Here is a 15,907-nt window from a genome sequence, read left to right as displayed (position 1 = left end):
GTGCAAATGACTAGCAATGTCCAGGATAAAGACTGAGGTCAGAGCTTCTGCTTTCACCCTCAGAAGATGTAGGACTTTTCCTTCAAACATGAAAAGGGGGTCAGGATGGAGGAAGATCTTCAGGCATTGTCTTCCGGTTCTGAGCTTTGCCTTAAGTGGGAACAGAAAAAAAGTAAAGCCCAACTGTGAAGCCCCTTTGCTTCACAAGAGGAAGGAGAACCTGACTTTACTGTTAGAGAACAGGAGGCAACAGAAAACCAGAGGCTGAGGTTCTGAACTAGTTCATACAACCCCTAGGTGAAATCCCATCCATATGAAGCTCAGCCACCCTATGATCCGGGGGAAAGCTGTGCCTGCCCAGAGCATTAAATCTGTCTCTCAAACCAGACTTTGCTGCTGATAAACCTAGAGCCCTGTGATTAACTTCCTCAAGTATGTAATTTAGTGTGAACACGAAGGCTGGCTGTGCCCCTTGCTTGTGTTCTGGTTCCCCGATGGGCTCTTGTGGGGTGGTGGGTGAGCCGAGCTCAGGCTTGGTGCCTGCAGACTGCCCAGTGCTTGCTGGCAGTGTCCCGACAGGCACCTGCAGGAGGAATAAGGAGTGAAGGGAGGACCTCAGCCATCCTATCAGCCCTCTGGCGCCTGCTGAGCACTGCTGAGCGGGCCCTTTCCCAGGCCTGTTTTTCCCATCATGTAGCCTGCAGCTGGTGCCCAGAGGCCGGGGAAAGCAGGCAGCAGCGGCCAGGGGGGCTGGGCTGGAGCTGAGACTACTGGCTCTGCACCTCCCTCGCCGCCTGCGCTCCTGGGGTAGCCGAGGGGAAGCGCTCATCCGCCTCATCTACCCAGGGAACCCAAAGCGTGCAGGGGAGGGAGCCCGGCTCCCATCGCTGCCAGGGGCCCGCCGGGCAGCTCTTCCTCACCCCCACGCGGGCCCTGCCTGCGCTGCAGCCCGCCAGCATCTGCCTCCCCCACCTCCCTCCCAACCCGCCGGGCTCTCCGCTCCGGTGAGGCTTCGCTCCGCCTCCCGGGCGGGGCCGGGCACCGCGCCCCCGGCGGCTGTTGCCGCCTCCGCGCCCCGCCGGGGCTCGCAGCCGCGGGGCGATCGGTCGGTGCTGTGCAGCCACCTGCTGGTTGCTGCCGGCCCGGCGGGTGCGGGGGCCCGGGCTGCCGCGGCGGGGGAGGGAGACGAGGCGCCGGCCGCCGTCGCAGTGCCTTATGCTGTCAGGCGGCGGCCGGGACCCGGGGGCGGCTGGGCTGGGGGCCCGGGGCTCCGTCCTGAGGCTCCGGGGCCGCGTCCTTCCGCGGGCCGGCGGCTTTCCCCGGCCCATGGGCTGTGGTGTACTGGCATCTCCCAGGTTGCCGGTCAAAGCGGGCCCAGTCTTGCACGGCTCTGAACTGTGTGGGCTCACGCCTGCTGCCCGCGGGACTTCGTCCTGCGCTGCGTTGCGTCCCGTCCAGTCCCGTCCATCCCAGAGCGCTCTGGCTGCGGGATGGGTCGTTCAGGCAGCTGGGTTTCTCCGCTTCTGCCCTCACCCCTGCCCTCCTTTAGTTTAATGGTGTAGGCACGGCCCCAGGTGATTCCCTCAAATGTCTCCCGTTCTCTCCTCCCTGCATTCCCTGTCCTTGCGGGGCGTGCTGTCCACGCAAGGCAGATCTCCTGCTTGAGGGGCCTCAGCACCACCACCACCACTGGTGGGGGAAGCAGGTACAGGCTGGGGGCTGGAGTGGCACCAGAGCTTAGTCCTGGGAGAACAGAAGCCGAGCAGCGGTCTCTTGGGGGCGGTGCTAACCGTACTGGTGGAGGTCCCCAAAACCAGATTTCCCTAACTTACTTGCTGTTTCATCCTAATAATAAGAGGGTGTGTATGTCATCCCGTATTTATGGAAGGTAACCATATCACAACCTCTTGTTATGCTGCGCTTAGTTTGTTTTTCATGTTGCTGTCAAAGCTTTCCTAACGCAAACTGATCCAGTGTCAGGGATTTTTAAATTTTGAATGCTGGAGCAAAATGGCTGGAGGCCACAAAGCTTTCATCTTCACTCCAGCATGTAGAATTGCTCTCGTTTGCTAGCAGGCTAGAGATCAAAGTAAATTCTCCTCTCATTGTCTATTTCCGAAGGAGATGATTTGATCTTGAGTATAAGTGCAATCTCTTTAGGCTGGTGATCAATGCTTGAGCCTTTTAATTCTTTCAAGAAGCTTTGCTGTCCTTGACCACGTAATTGTGTTGTTGTAGCTCAGACTAACAGACTCGTTCCTGAGCAGTTCTGTCATTTCCCGAAATCCAAAGGTGCTGGTTGTTCCTGCTTGTGATTATTTCTCCTTTCTGTGCTGTTCAGGCTTATGTGCTGCAAATTCTTTTGGCCCAGGTAAGTCAGTATCCCTGCATAATTGTGGGATAGTATTACTGTGCAACTGGTAGCCAAGCTGACAGGACCCAGTGTTAATGGGAGAGTCTGCCTGCCATCCCAGGGCAAGAAAAGGGACCAATAGGAATTAGATGAAGCCACTTCGCTGGTGACAATCTAGATAGAGATCGCAATGTACACTGAGGACTAATGGTGTGGTGTCTTGTTTGACTATTGCTAGTGGATTTTTTTAGGTCCCTCAGGTGTTCCTTTATGTCACATCAGGAATGGTTGGATTACTTTTGTCTTCTGGATAAAGGATCATTTCCTATGCTATGTTCCACCACAGTAAGTCATTTGTGTTAGGCTCCTGAGCAGATAGCTTTGGGGTGTTGTCTATTGGGATCTCCTAAGGGTTTATACAGAACAGTGTTGCTATTATAGTGCATTATGAAAAGGGTGATTCCCTCAGTGCTCAAGTTAAATTCAAAGTGGTAGCCATGGCAGAAAATTAGTGTATACATTTCTCAACTTTCTGATTAGTGATAGGTTGGTTTTTTTTTTTAGTTTAAGACCATTCAATAGATTGTTTTAGCACAGGCAGGTAAACATTTAAATTCACTTCAATCTCCCTTGCCCATTTTCTCCTTGCTACACATCTATAGAGGAGAACCATTGACCTTGAGATAACTGATAGACAGACCAGTGCTTCTGTTGATCAGGCTAATAGTAATGCAGCAAAAACAGTGTCAGATATTATACTTAGAGAAAGATGTAGCTGCTTATTTTTGCAGGACTTCCTAGTCCATAGAAAGCACATGGCACCTGTTTTCTTGCAGTCTGAGTTGGCTCCATAGCCAGTTACACTCGATGCTGTTAAGTGAACTGACAGATGTCTAGATATCACTCAGGTTCCTCCGAGGTGATGATCTGGCACAACACTTGAAATCAGAAAAAATGTTTCTGCTAAAAAGCCTGCTGCCAATCCCATAAGAAGTCAGCAAGCAGAGGACTCTGAGGAGTACAAGGACTTGGAGCTACTATTTGCAGCTCGCTCTTACGGTGTGGAAAGCTTGAAGGGCAAGGTGGGGACCAGTCTGGGTGTATGTTGAAAGAACTCTAAGAGAATGAGCAACAACATCTTGTTTTCATGCAGCATCTGTGAGGAATGAGATACCTCTTCATTCTACAAGTCCTATCATAATGATCCTACCTTGAGTTTACATCCTGTCTCTGTCTTCTCCAAGATGATTGGTCCAGACGACCTCCAGGGGTCCCTTCCAACCTGTGAGGCTAAGAAAATGAAAGAAAAACAAGCAGATAAAGAGTGTTCAAGAAGCTGAACGAAACTGGCTTCCTGGTTTCCTGTTTATTCTGGTTGATCTTACATTGATTTATTTGTCTCTTCACAGCCTGCCAACGAGGATTCTACCGTCATTCCCTGGAGACTAAACGCTGCCTGAAGTGCCCCCCCAACAGCTTGTCCAATGAGTCAGGGGCTACATCTTGTCCCTGCAATGCAGGCTTCTACAGAGCACCCTCAGAGGGCCAGAACATCGCTTGCACACGTGAGTCATGGATAGAAAAAAAAACCAAAACAATATCTATACAGGCTGGGGGATTATCTTACTGAGAGCAGCCCTATGAAGAAGGGCTACTGGGATACTGGTGGGCCAAAACTAGGAATGAGCTGGCCATGTGTGCTAACAGTCCAGACAGCAAATTGTGTCCTGGGTGGCATAAAAAGAAGTGTGGACAGCAGGTCAAGGAGGGCGATTCTCCCCTGTATTCTGCTCTCGTGAGAACCCCCCCTGGAGTACTTCATCCAGCTCTAGGGTCCCAGGCACGAGAGAGACATGGAACTGTTAAAGTGAGTCCAGAGGAGAGCCACAAGTGGTCATCAGGATGGAACACCTCTCCTATGAAGGGAAGCTGAGAGATTTGGGGTTCTTCATCCTGAAGTAGAGAAGACTTTGGAAAGATCTTGTTGCAGCTTTTCAATACTTAGAGGGAACATATAAGAAAAATGGAGACAGACTTTTTACCAGGGCCTGTAGTGACAGAGCAAGGGGTAATTGTTTTAAACTGAAAGGGCATAGATTTAGATGGGGCATGTGGAAGACATTTCTTATGGAGCAGGTTACCCAGAGAAGTTGTGGATGCCCAGTCATTGGAAGTGATCAAGATCAGATTGGAGAAGGGCTTTGCACTTTTAGTGCAATATTTCCCTGCCCATCACAGTGGGGTTGGACTAAATGATCCTTAAAGGTCCCTTCCAACTCAAAATCGTTCTGTGATTCTATGAACAAAGACATAGGAGGAAACAAAATATTGAAAATGGGGATGAGAGATCAGAGAGGGGGATTGTCTGGGAGGGCAGGGGGTTTAATTTGAAATGCATCATCAGATGAGAAACTGCCACAGTACTTTGAGTATAAACAACTGGATCTAATACTGTCTTTCATGCTTCTTGTAGGCCCCCCCTCGGCTCCCCGCAATGTCAGCTTCTCCCTTATTGGCACACAGCTGAGCCTGTGGTGGCAGCCACCCAGTGACCATGGTGGCCGAAAGGACCTGACTTACACAGTTTTCTGTCACCGCTGCCATTTCCTGCTGTGTGACCCCTGTGAGGCTGGGGTAGTGTTCTCCCCCAGAGCTTCTGGTCTCACTAAACCTGCTGTGGATGTCGACGGCCTAGAAGCTTACACCAACTACACCTTTGCTGTGGAAGCCCATAATGGTGTCTCAGGGATGGGACCTGCTCCACAGAGAACTTCTCCAGCTGTCTGGGTCTCAGTAGGACATGCAGGTTAGCAGAAGCAGAGAGGAGTTCTTCCTGCTCATCAGGAAAGGAAGAGAAATCTCTGTGAATGTTTAAGCTTTCTCCATCTTCTCCTTTTGTCTGCCACATGTATTGGTATGGTATGATAAGGACTGTAAGGTACCTCTGCCTCTGGCATGTAAGGTCCATCAGTCATATTCCTTGCAAGTCAAAGCAGCAGTAGTCATTATCCACCAAGAGCTATGAATCCACCAAGGATTTAACAGAGGTGAGGAGGATAAAGCCCTCCCTGTCACACACTAACTAGTATAGTCCAGCCTGAGGATTGTTACCTGTGTGACAAGAAGAACAAGGAAATGGTAGGAAATATTTTCCATCACTTGGATATTACAAAAAAATACAACCAAACACAATAGAAATTCTGCTGTAACTTAACAAAAACAAAACAAAAGAACCCAAAACCAACAACAAAAAAAATCAAATCAAAACAAAAAACCACAAACAAACCAACCAACCAAACAAAAAAACAACCAAAAAAATTTTGAAAGCATAGTAAAATGAGGATGTTAAAATCATGCAGATTCTTGACATGTTTCTGTAGTTTACCTTCAAGCTAGCTAGTTTGGCTGTCCTGTAAATACTTTGCAGAGTGCTGTGAAACATGGTTGTAGAAAAGTGACATTGTAGTGCTCAACAGCCCCTGGTGCTTTCCCTAAGTTCTGATTCAATAGCAAAATACAACTTTTCTTCCTGACCCTATGAAAGGACAGTGAACTCTAAGCTAGAAAAGCAGAGCTACTTTTAGCTGGCTTTATTACTTGGTGATGGTGAAGGACAGAAGAGAACTAGGCTTTACTCTTCAGTCCTTGTAAACTGCTGAGAATTATTTTTTTATTCATAAATAGCATGCATTTGCAGTAAGCTGAGATTCTGAGCATTGAATTTCACTGTATCCTTATGAAATAGATCTGCATTCATAAATCACATAGGATAGTTGTGTTACTGCTGGTGTGAGAGTATAAAATCCTAACATTTTGTTTCAAATTGAATGCTTCCACTGCAGTGCTGGATTGGGTGTAGTTTCCTGGAACGCTATATTTTCTTTGAGGGCCAGTTATGCTTCCATTATTGGGGTAGAAGCATAGTATTCACAGAAAGCCATTAATTACAACCAGAGACCTCATTCCGCTTTCACCACAGGAGAGAAAGGTGAGGGATGGCAGTGGTGTGCGAGTCACCTCCAGTTGCATGTCATGACCAGGGAAGAAAAGAGCTTCTAATGGAGAGAGGGCATTATGTTTGCATTTCTCCCTGACGTTCTCTGTTCTCTTCCCTCAGCTCCGGTGACAGTATCCCAGTTCATCCTGACACAAAGAGATGACAGTAGTCTTTCTGTTTCTTGGCTTGCCCCACAACAGCGTAGCCGGACCTCAGTGGAGTATGAGGTCATGTTCTTTGAGAAGGTAAGCTCTGCCACCCGAAGGGGTGGAAGTGTCCTTTGTGTTCAGTGTGGATTTTTTACTTGACCCTGTCTTATTTCTGCAGGGAGAGGAGGCACGTTACACAGTAAAGCACCTTCTCGAGCCAAATGTCACTCTGACAGACCTGCAGCCAGACACAGCTTACCTGCTCCGTGTGAGATCCATCACACCCCTTGGGCCTGGACCTTACTCCCCGGAGCAGGAATTCCGCACCCTTCCACCAGGTAAAGGACAACCACTGTTACCTGATTTGGAAGAAAATTGCCTCTCCACATCACACTGTATATTCACATGATGCATAGGTCTCTTTTTGTGTTGTGCTAACTGTAAAGCACAGACACCACACTCTTGAGTTCCTTGTCACCAGGGTCAACCTTGTTTCTTTGTAGAAGTGTAGAACAAGGAGACAGTTATCCTGTTTCCTTGCTGTTATATAAAATCCACTTACACTTTCACATTCAGAGCTAATCAGTCTCAGGTTTTTGTGTTGTACAGGCAAATTGCATGTCAGCTCTTCATGTCATCCTCCTGAAGGACATTTTGATTCTGGCAAATGTTTCTGACTTTGAACGTTAGCACAATGATTACCATATAGCTCCTTTTGTCACCAGTTAGAAGGAGAATTCAAAGAACCTCTTTGCTATTCTTTCCAGCTTTATTTCCACTTTATGTAGTCCTGCCTCTAGATGTAACTCTGCCCCAAGAGATGGTATGCAATGCTGAAAAAACTTCTCCACCAAAGCACAAAGTGTAGAAGGAAAAGCTACAGAGGCCATAGAGAAGACCTTTCTCCTCTGTGAAATAACATCTCATACAGGCCACACAGTCAACCTCCTGTTTCTTTGGATTACCCAGAGGCTTCCTCTTTATAAAAAATTTCTATAATGGAGTTTGCCCTCTCCTTGCTCTTTGCTCCACACTTTCACACACTCTCCTATTTACCTTATGGATAGTTTTAGAAATACATCAGTTGAAATTATGCCTTTGAGAGGTGAGTTTTATTGTAATGAAATAGGACTTGGAAGAAGGAAAAAAAAAAAAAAAAAGCTGTTTCTGACTTTAAAATCTGCTCATTTGTTGAAATAATTTGTTTAGGAATTTTCTTTCTTCTATATGTTTTCCTGAATCTCTGTAGGGGAAAATATTAAAAAATGTAATTTCTCATTAGGTATAGATATGAACACTTTTTATTAATATATTTTTCATTTTTTTAAAAATAGTTTTTTAAGTTATGGGAAATAAGGTTTAAAAACACATACCTCACCAAAAGAAATAATTTATGATTTCCTCTGATGAATGCTGTATGGAAATGGATGACTTTTGCTTTAGAATCTAAATGAAAGAAGACTACCTGTGTTATGTGAATGCTACCTGAATGTTATGCAGTTACAAAAGAAAACTGCCTAACAGATTTGAGAAAGCTGTTAGACTGCAAGTTTGTAAATAAGTACCTGCTTGCTTCAGAAGTCTTAAGCAGACAGTAGCTTCTATCAAGGTAACTAGGCAAAGGACTAACTCCAGATATTGATGGAAGAGGAGTATGAAATTAGTGTTTAAGGCAAGAAGAGAGTAATGTTAGACTGGTGGGGAAGATTGTATCTTTGCTCTGCCATAGTCTCAATCATCTGAGCAGAAAGAAGATTCTGATATGAGAGAGTAATTGAAGTGGAATGGAAGGGAAGGAACAGCTTTGAAAGTGTCATGGAATTTGTGTGGGAAACCAGTTATATGGATAAGTATATCCTATTTATCAATAGGATAGAAGACCAACTAGAAGACCAATACTGTAGATGAGAGTTAACCATCTACCTGCCAGAAGGTGCTTCATGCACATGAGTAGCAGTATGATTGGACTCAACTCAGGTAGCTCTGTGGCCTGGAAAACAAATGGCCATAGCTCACCTAATACCATTGGCTGGTAGAAGCTGGTTGCTACACTGCAGGCAAATAATTCTTGGTCTTTCAAATAATATGGCCTTTTTCTTTATTTCTGCAGACACAGGAGCTCTGTCTGGTGGAGTTATAGTCTCTATTATCTTTGGAGTTCTGCTATTCATTGGATTGCTTCTGGGGCTTTTCGCCTTTCGGCAAAAGTAAGTGTTGATTTTTTTTGGTATTGAAAAAGGTACAGATGTAGGAGTAGTTGAGCTATGGATACTTGAGAAAGGAAGGGAGGCCCTGATTTCTCCCAGAATATTGGATGGTAGAGATAAGTTAGAGAAGAAAGAGTCTGTGAAAGACCAGTGTGCATGCTGCAAGATGGAGTGAGTCAGTAATTTTGATTAGCAGAATTGGAGGGATCAGACTCTCTGTAACAAAATGCTTGCTGCTAAGGACAGAGGAAAATGGGGTTATTTCTCATTTTTGTTGTGATCCAGCACTATCAAACTGTTATCATGACAGATGAATAAAAATCTTGTTATGGTACAATCACTTTTATAGCTGCTGATCAGTTAAGTGGGCAATACATGTATCCAGTCATTTAAAACCATTTTCCATGTACTTTACTGGTCCTCTACCCAGACATGAAATTCTACTTCCTTTCTAAATGTCTTTAAGGCTGTTGTTGTTTTGTTTTAAGAAGATCAGGTACTATACTGAAAGTGTACAGAAAACATGAAATAAATAGAAATTCATCTTTAAGTCAGCAAGCAGAAGGATGAACAGAACTTGCATGAAAACAAAGCTCCATTTCTAAATGTAAATAAAGCATCAAATTCTCTTGCTAGCTGTACTCTGCCAAGTAGGTGCAGCATCTGGTTCCACTTTGCTCTGTGCTACCCTGAACCCTGTCACTGACCAGCTAGAGCAGACAACTTGGAAGTCTTGCTTTTTGTTTTGCTATCTGCTGACCATTTTGTTTCCATGACTGCTTCTTGTGTTCCAGGCAGACTCGTCGGAGACAAGCACGGCCAGATTACAATACTTCAGGCTTTGATCGAGGTGAGTTCAAAGGGGCAGTAGCCTGGAATGGGTTAGAAGGAATGAAAAGAAGCACTAGAAGCACAGACAAAAGCATGGATTTTCTGATCTAATTTTCTTCTTCCCATAACACCTCTACTCTTCAATGTATTTTTAGTAGATTTGTTTACTGACATTGTCAGAATCGCATGGCTCCACCTGTGCTTCTGTAGCTTCGCTCTACAAATCTTGTCCAAAGAGCTGACAGGTTAATTTGCTCTTTTATTTTCCTTTAACATAGAGAAGGTCTGGTTGAAGCCCTATGTAGACCTGCAACCATATGATGACCCCAGCAGAGGAGTGCTGGAATTCACTAAGGAACTGGATGTCACTTGTGTTACTATGGAGAATGTGATTGGAGAGGGTGAGTCACTTGTTGCTCTCCCCATCTTTCAGTTCCACCCCACAGTTATTTTGCTGCCTGTTCCTGAGTTAATCTGTGAACTTTGGCCTCTGGTTGTCCTTAGGGGAGTTTGGGGAGGTCTATCGTGGGTCCCTGCGGCTCCCAGGGAAGGAACGCATTGTGGTTGCCATCAAGACCTTGAAGTCAACATATTCAGACTCACAGTGGTGGAACTTCTTGCGTGAAGCAACAATTATGGGGCAATTTAATCACCCAAACATTGTACGCCTGGAAGGAGTTGTCACCAAAAGTAAGAATGTGTGAGAGAGTCCTGAAATGAGAGCAGAAACTGATACGTTTCTTGGGCCTTTGTTAGAGAGGATGCTACCAGAGAGGCTCTGCTGGAAGAAGCCAGACATTGTCATGTTAGCCATGGCAGAGATTGAGGAAGGGAGGAGGGATACAGATTTCCAGCAGTCAAAAGGCAGTATTAGCAGAAGGCTTCTTGGGTTGATAAGTGAGATGAGAAGCTGAGATACCATAAGGGATGCTGCAATATTATGTGTCTGATACCAGGAGGAATACAAAATCATTGGGAGAATACAAAATCTAAAGAGAAGGGTTAGACAGCTCTGCCAGTGGAGTGGGGATTTTGCTTGGGGTTGGATATGGTTCATTTGTGTGAGGCCAATGTGGACAGCACTGAAAGGCAAGAATAGAAGAATTGCAAAAAGGCTGACACTTTCTTGTCTTCCTCAAGGGAGACCAATGATGATCATCACTGAGTATATGGAGAATGGAGCGCTGGATACTTTCCTTCGGGTGAGAGACTCCAACCTGAAATATATTTGTGTCCTGCCAGAATTTGCACTTGAGCTGGATTTAGGACTATAAAAGAAGGCTAGAAATAAGATACAGACATATGCTTGCTGTCTGCTCGCTAACATTTCCAGTCTGAGCAGTTAAAACTTGATGACATCAAGTTTACTCAATATTCAAAGGACTGTCTTTGGTATTTGAAGTGTAGGTGTCTAATGTTGACCCTGGAGACCACCAGCAGTCCCTTAGTGAGAACCTGTTGGGTTCTTTAGGCTGTAGCATTGCCTTTTTGCTTGTTCACCAATGCTCACTTCTGCAAGTTGATAAGGTCAATAACTGCAAAGCAAGCAGATTGATGTAATTGATTGACCAGGATCTTCTCTCACTTCTTCCATGCAGGAGAATGAGGAAAAATTTAGTCCTGTCCAGCTTGTGAGCATGCTGCAAGGAATAGCCTCTGGCATGACATACCTTTCAGAACACAACTACGTGCACCGGGATCTGGCTGCTCGCAACATCCTGGTAACACGCAGTCTTCAGTGCAAGGTGTCTGATTTTGGTCTCTCTCGAATATTAGAGAATGATGCAGAGGGAACCTATGAAACCAAGGTAATGCAAAAACAATCTCTCGGTCTTGTAAATGAACTGTAGTCTCAGGGAGATTTGGATTCTGCCAGATAAGTATGGCAGAATTTCTTCACCATAGGAAACACCAGGCCGGGGAAGATTTTGGATGGAAAATCTCCGAGGAAAACATGTAGTAAAAGTGCACGTCCCAGTATGGATGATTCAGAAGGTGGCACTTTTCTGTCTGGAGTCCACGTTGATTTTGTTGCTAAGAGACTCAGAGTAATTGTGGATTTGAAATCAGAGGCAAATAAGAGGTCTGATCTTTTGGACTCTTACTAACTGAACCTAGCTTTAAAGATAGCCCTGCTGAGTTCAGAGGTTTGGACTAGAGACATTTAAGGGTCCCTTTAGATGAAAGTTCCAGTGATTTTAGTGTTTGGTATCATTCAAAGTAGGGATGTGACTGATGTCAAGCTCTTACTCCCACAGCGTTTTGGTGTAGCGTTCAGTTGAACAGAGGGCTTAAACTCATTCACTTTCCAAGAATGTTTCTGTTTTTTTGAGATATTTCCCCCGGGGGGGTTTATACTATTCAAGTGAAGTGGGCCCAGCCTTTGCACTTCTTTGTATGCTCCTTATGTGACAGCACTACAGAAATAAAACTCATGCTGGATACACCATGTCTCTGCTTTCTCTCAGGGTGGTAAGATTCCCATCCGATGGACAGCCCCAGAGGCCATTGCTCATCGGATTTTTACCTCAGCCAGTGATGTCTGGAGCTTTGGAATTGTCATGTGGGAAGTGCTATCATTTGGTGACAAGCCATATGGAAACATGACCAATCAAGAGGTAACAGAAAAGAGCTCAAGTGCTGATTTAAAATAAGAAATAGGGCATGTCTCAACTTTTGTAGATCTCCCTCAGCCTGGAGTTTTGACATTCTTTTGGATGTGTAACTACATTGTCTCCCTCTCTGCTAAAACTCAATGCAACCAAGTCAGGGGCATTTAAGTGTCTGAGCCTCTGAACCATGTTCAGGTGTCAACAGCAATGAGCCAAATTAAAAACTGGTTAAATTGGCCACAGCCTTTGGTTCTGGAGATGTTCTCTTTTGGTTTCTTTCTCTCCTTTCTCTGGCTCTGGAGTATTATGTCTGGCTTAATTCAAGGCTCAGCACATTTGTTAGGTTAGCATATGCAGTCAAAATTTTTCTTGAGTCTGGTTCCCCTTTTCTCACCAGGCCTGTGCCAGGATTGTTTGGTCCTGACTTCTCATGAGTGCATGCCATGAATGGCAAATGGCAGCTAGGCTAGTAAGGGACTGAAAGTAGCTACAAATGCCACTTCACTTTTTGACATCCCGTATATGTCCTCATCCTTTGCTGTGCTGCTCAAATTCTACTTGAGATACATGTAACCTGCTTCAACCCTGGTTGAAGGCTTCTCTTTCACACCCTCTGCTCTTGGCTAGATTTCTCACTGTCTTCTGTGCAGGTGATGAAAAGCTTAGAGGATGGGTACCGTCTCCCCCCACCCGTGGACTGCCCGTCTATCCTCTATGAGCTCATGAAGAGCTGCTGGTCACACGATCGGACAAGGAGGCCTCATTTTCAGGAAATCCGGGCACAGCTGCAGCATTTCATCTCAAGTCCCCAGCTCCTCCGGCCTGTTGCAGACTTTGATCCCAGGTAAGCAAGCTATTTCTGGAGCAGGAGAGGTTAACTGGGAGATTTTCACCTCCCTGCCTGCAGCGGGAAGAGAGGTAGTGCTAGCAATGCAGGCTGGCAAGAGGCACCTTGAATATTCTGTGTGCGTTCTGTGTAGTTGTCACCTCTTGTGGTGACAGAGGGCATAGCCTACACTGCCTGACCTCACTCTGCAGAGCACATAGAGTTGGCCTAGCTCTGTCAGAGGGTGCTTGCCCTTTACTGTCTCATAGTATTGGCTATTTAAGGTAGTTTCCTGGCTAATGAGGGCTTTATCTGTCTTCAGGGTAACCCTTCGGCTCCCCAGCTGCAGTGGATCCGATGGGATACCCTATCGATCCATCCCCGAGTGGCTGGAATCCATCCGCATGAAGCGCTACATCGCCAACTTCCGCACTGCTGGCCTGGACACCATGGAGTCCATCCTGGAGCTCACTGCTGAGTAAGGGCACACTCAGCTCCCACATTGCACCACAGGATGTGCTACAAATAGCTGGGGCTGTTCCTGTGCTACCTGAACAGGCACTCAAATTTACTTGAAAGGCTTCTCTCCATCCTTCTCTATATGGTTCAATGGAAGTGGACTGGCTTCTTACCCTAAAAGGGCAGAATCGGCCCAAAAGATTGGGATCATCCCAAACTGTGAGACTAATGGCCTAACTGTCCATACTTGAGGCTCTTCAGAGGTCTGAGCTGCTCTGAACTCACAGCAAGGGGAGAGAGTGAGTGGTGGATGGTTCTCTAACCTGACCATCTCCCCACACGTATAGGACTTCAAAAGATAATTTTCTTGCCTTGAACTCCACATGGGCTAGTGATATTCTCCCCTCCCCATCAGACAGCCACTGTTTTATTATAGAGCAAAGTCCTTCTGGGCTCTTTAGGACTCAAGTCAGAAGCTTTACCAACACAGCCATGTTCTGTTGTGTATCCAGTTCCAACCAGGGTAGTTACATAAATCAAATGAGCAGACATAGTGTAGGGACAGACCTGCTAAAATGTTGAGACTCAGCTCATGTCACAAGCTGACATGGTTACAGTCCTGATTTAATGGGAACACAGGTCACGCTGTCATGAGGTAGAAGGAGCTAATTGACTGGGCATACAGAGCTAGCCACAGAAGGACAGGGACATCTAGAATTTTCTTCCTTCTGAAGAAAAGGTAAGCACAGTAGGAGGCACTGAGGGAACAGAAGCTTTCCAAACTAATGAACTGTTTCTGTTCGTACAGTCATGCCAGTCCTCAAGCAACAAGAACAGAAACTAATTTTTTCCTTTTTTTCCCATTTCCTTCAGGGACTTGAAACAGATGGGAGTGTCACTTCCAGGTCACCAGAAGAGGATCCTGTGTAGCATTCAAGGCTTTAAGGAGTGATCAGTTGTTGCTCTCTTAAGCTTGCTAAATGCCCATTCTTACCAGATATCACTTGGAATCATTCCTATGGTAATCGTTTCCAAATGAGTGACTGGGACAAGCAAACAAACAACAACCAGAACTGAAAAGGCTCATGAGGCAACATCACCTGCTCTCATTTCTGTTCCCCCTTGCTTTAGCTCTACAGCAGCCATCAGTAAGCTTCAGAACTCTGGTCTTAGAAACTGTTTTCAGCCTTGTCTTCTGTTGTCCATTCTGTGCAGCACTAAGTAGTCCCCGTAGTCCACATATTGGAGTTTCAGACCCTCACGTGGAAACATAAGGATACATACAAAGTGGGTTGTGGGCAGTGGGTAATGCTTTAGGTCTGGAGATGAGGGTTCAGATATACTGGGACATTCAGGGAACATGCACAAGGACACAGACACGTAGAGACTGGGCCCATTCACTCCCTGGCATATATCCCGTCTCATTTCAGTAGCCTTCTGTCTTCTTTATTTTACAGCAGGAACAAACTATTCAGTCTTTCACAAGGCTGCTGGTAAGGGATAGATGTTTTAATTTAGCTTTTCTTGCCTTAGACACCAACGGACGATGTGCTTCTCCGGAGAAGCTGGGAGTAGCAGCATACTCTGCTGTGACTTGTATGATCACGTAACCTCAGCATGTTGCTGTTTTGCACATGCACCCTTCAGCGGGGAGATTGACATCTCTCCAATCAGCTTCATACCTTCACTTGTGCCATGGACAGAAAACCTTTTAGGTACACATTTTTCTCTGCTTCTTTTTTTAAAGAGAGAATAGTCTTGGTTGGCTGGATAGGGTATTTGTAACAGAAAAAATGTGTAGATGGTCTGTCTTAATCCTTCTCTGTGGAGGAACTGTTATTATTTATCAGATCAAGACAATTATGGAGTGTAAATAGTATTTTGTAAATAAACCTGTGGCAGAGCAAGCTGTGTTGGGATTCTTCGGCTTAATTCGAATATGATTGGGACCTTTACTTTAGCATATATGTTCCATCAGCATCGTCACATCCATATTTAGTTGTTCCAGTTAATAGCCTTTGTCTGTTTAGCTACAGATTTAATGTGGAAATGCAGTTGCATCAGGATTAAAGGAGACATATGTAGCTGGTCACTTCAGATTATTTTCTGTATCCACCCATTAGCCAAGTCGCTCTATTTACAGTGCCTGTGTTTACCCCTAAGCCAAGAGAAGTATTAAAAGCTACTGCAGTGGTTTGATGAAGTGCATATGAGAAGTACTTCTGCTGCAGAAGATACTGTTCTAGAGGAAAAAAAAAAAAAATCTCAAGATTAAATTCCTAAGACTTTCTCCTACCTGGAAAGAGCATTTCAGTGCTTGAGCTAAGTCTAGGTTGGTGAGGAAGGTGAGTCTGAGCAATTCAGCAATCACTTGCTGTAGGTAGCTATCGGTGTTTCCATAATTGTGCAATGCTCCAAGCTCTTAAGGCTACAAATTAATGCTCCTGGGAAAGTCTTGCATGACAGAAAGGTG

At 45.4% G+C, this 15,907-nt stretch overlaps 1 protein-coding gene across 1 annotated transcript in view; it reads left to right on the top strand.

The window, feature by feature from the left end:
* Positions 1-15,341, top strand: part of EPHA1 (EPH receptor A1) — a 34,405-nt gene extending 19,064 nt beyond the window's left edge. The window contains exons 5-18 of the mRNA XM_071763146.1: positions 3,763-3,918; positions 4,827-5,159; positions 6,471-6,595; positions 6,678-6,837; positions 8,610-8,706; positions 9,501-9,556; positions 9,816-9,938; positions 10,042-10,227; positions 10,678-10,739; positions 11,136-11,345; positions 12,006-12,155; positions 12,800-12,993; positions 13,298-13,453; positions 14,308-15,341. Of these exons, the coding sequence (XP_071619247.1) occupies positions 3,763-3,918; positions 4,827-5,159; positions 6,471-6,595; positions 6,678-6,837; positions 8,610-8,706; positions 9,501-9,556; positions 9,816-9,938; positions 10,042-10,227; positions 10,678-10,739; positions 11,136-11,345; positions 12,006-12,155; positions 12,800-12,993; positions 13,298-13,453; positions 14,308-14,386 (2,087 nt within the window). The 3' untranslated portion in view covers positions 14,387-15,341. The remainder of the gene's footprint in view (positions 1-3,762; positions 3,919-4,826; positions 5,160-6,470; positions 6,596-6,677; positions 6,838-8,609; positions 8,707-9,500; positions 9,557-9,815; positions 9,939-10,041; positions 10,228-10,677; positions 10,740-11,135; positions 11,346-12,005; positions 12,156-12,799; positions 12,994-13,297; positions 13,454-14,307) is intronic.
* Positions 15,342-15,907: the final 566 nt, after the last annotated feature.

This window comes from Heliangelus exortis, chromosome 1 (assembly GCF_036169615.1).
Source record: "Heliangelus exortis chromosome 1, bHelExo1.hap1, whole genome shotgun sequence".
Classification (NCBI taxonomy): Eukaryota; Metazoa; Chordata; class Aves; order Apodiformes; family Trochilidae; genus Heliangelus; species Heliangelus exortis.
This window is presented reverse-complemented; position numbering and strand designations above follow the sequence as displayed.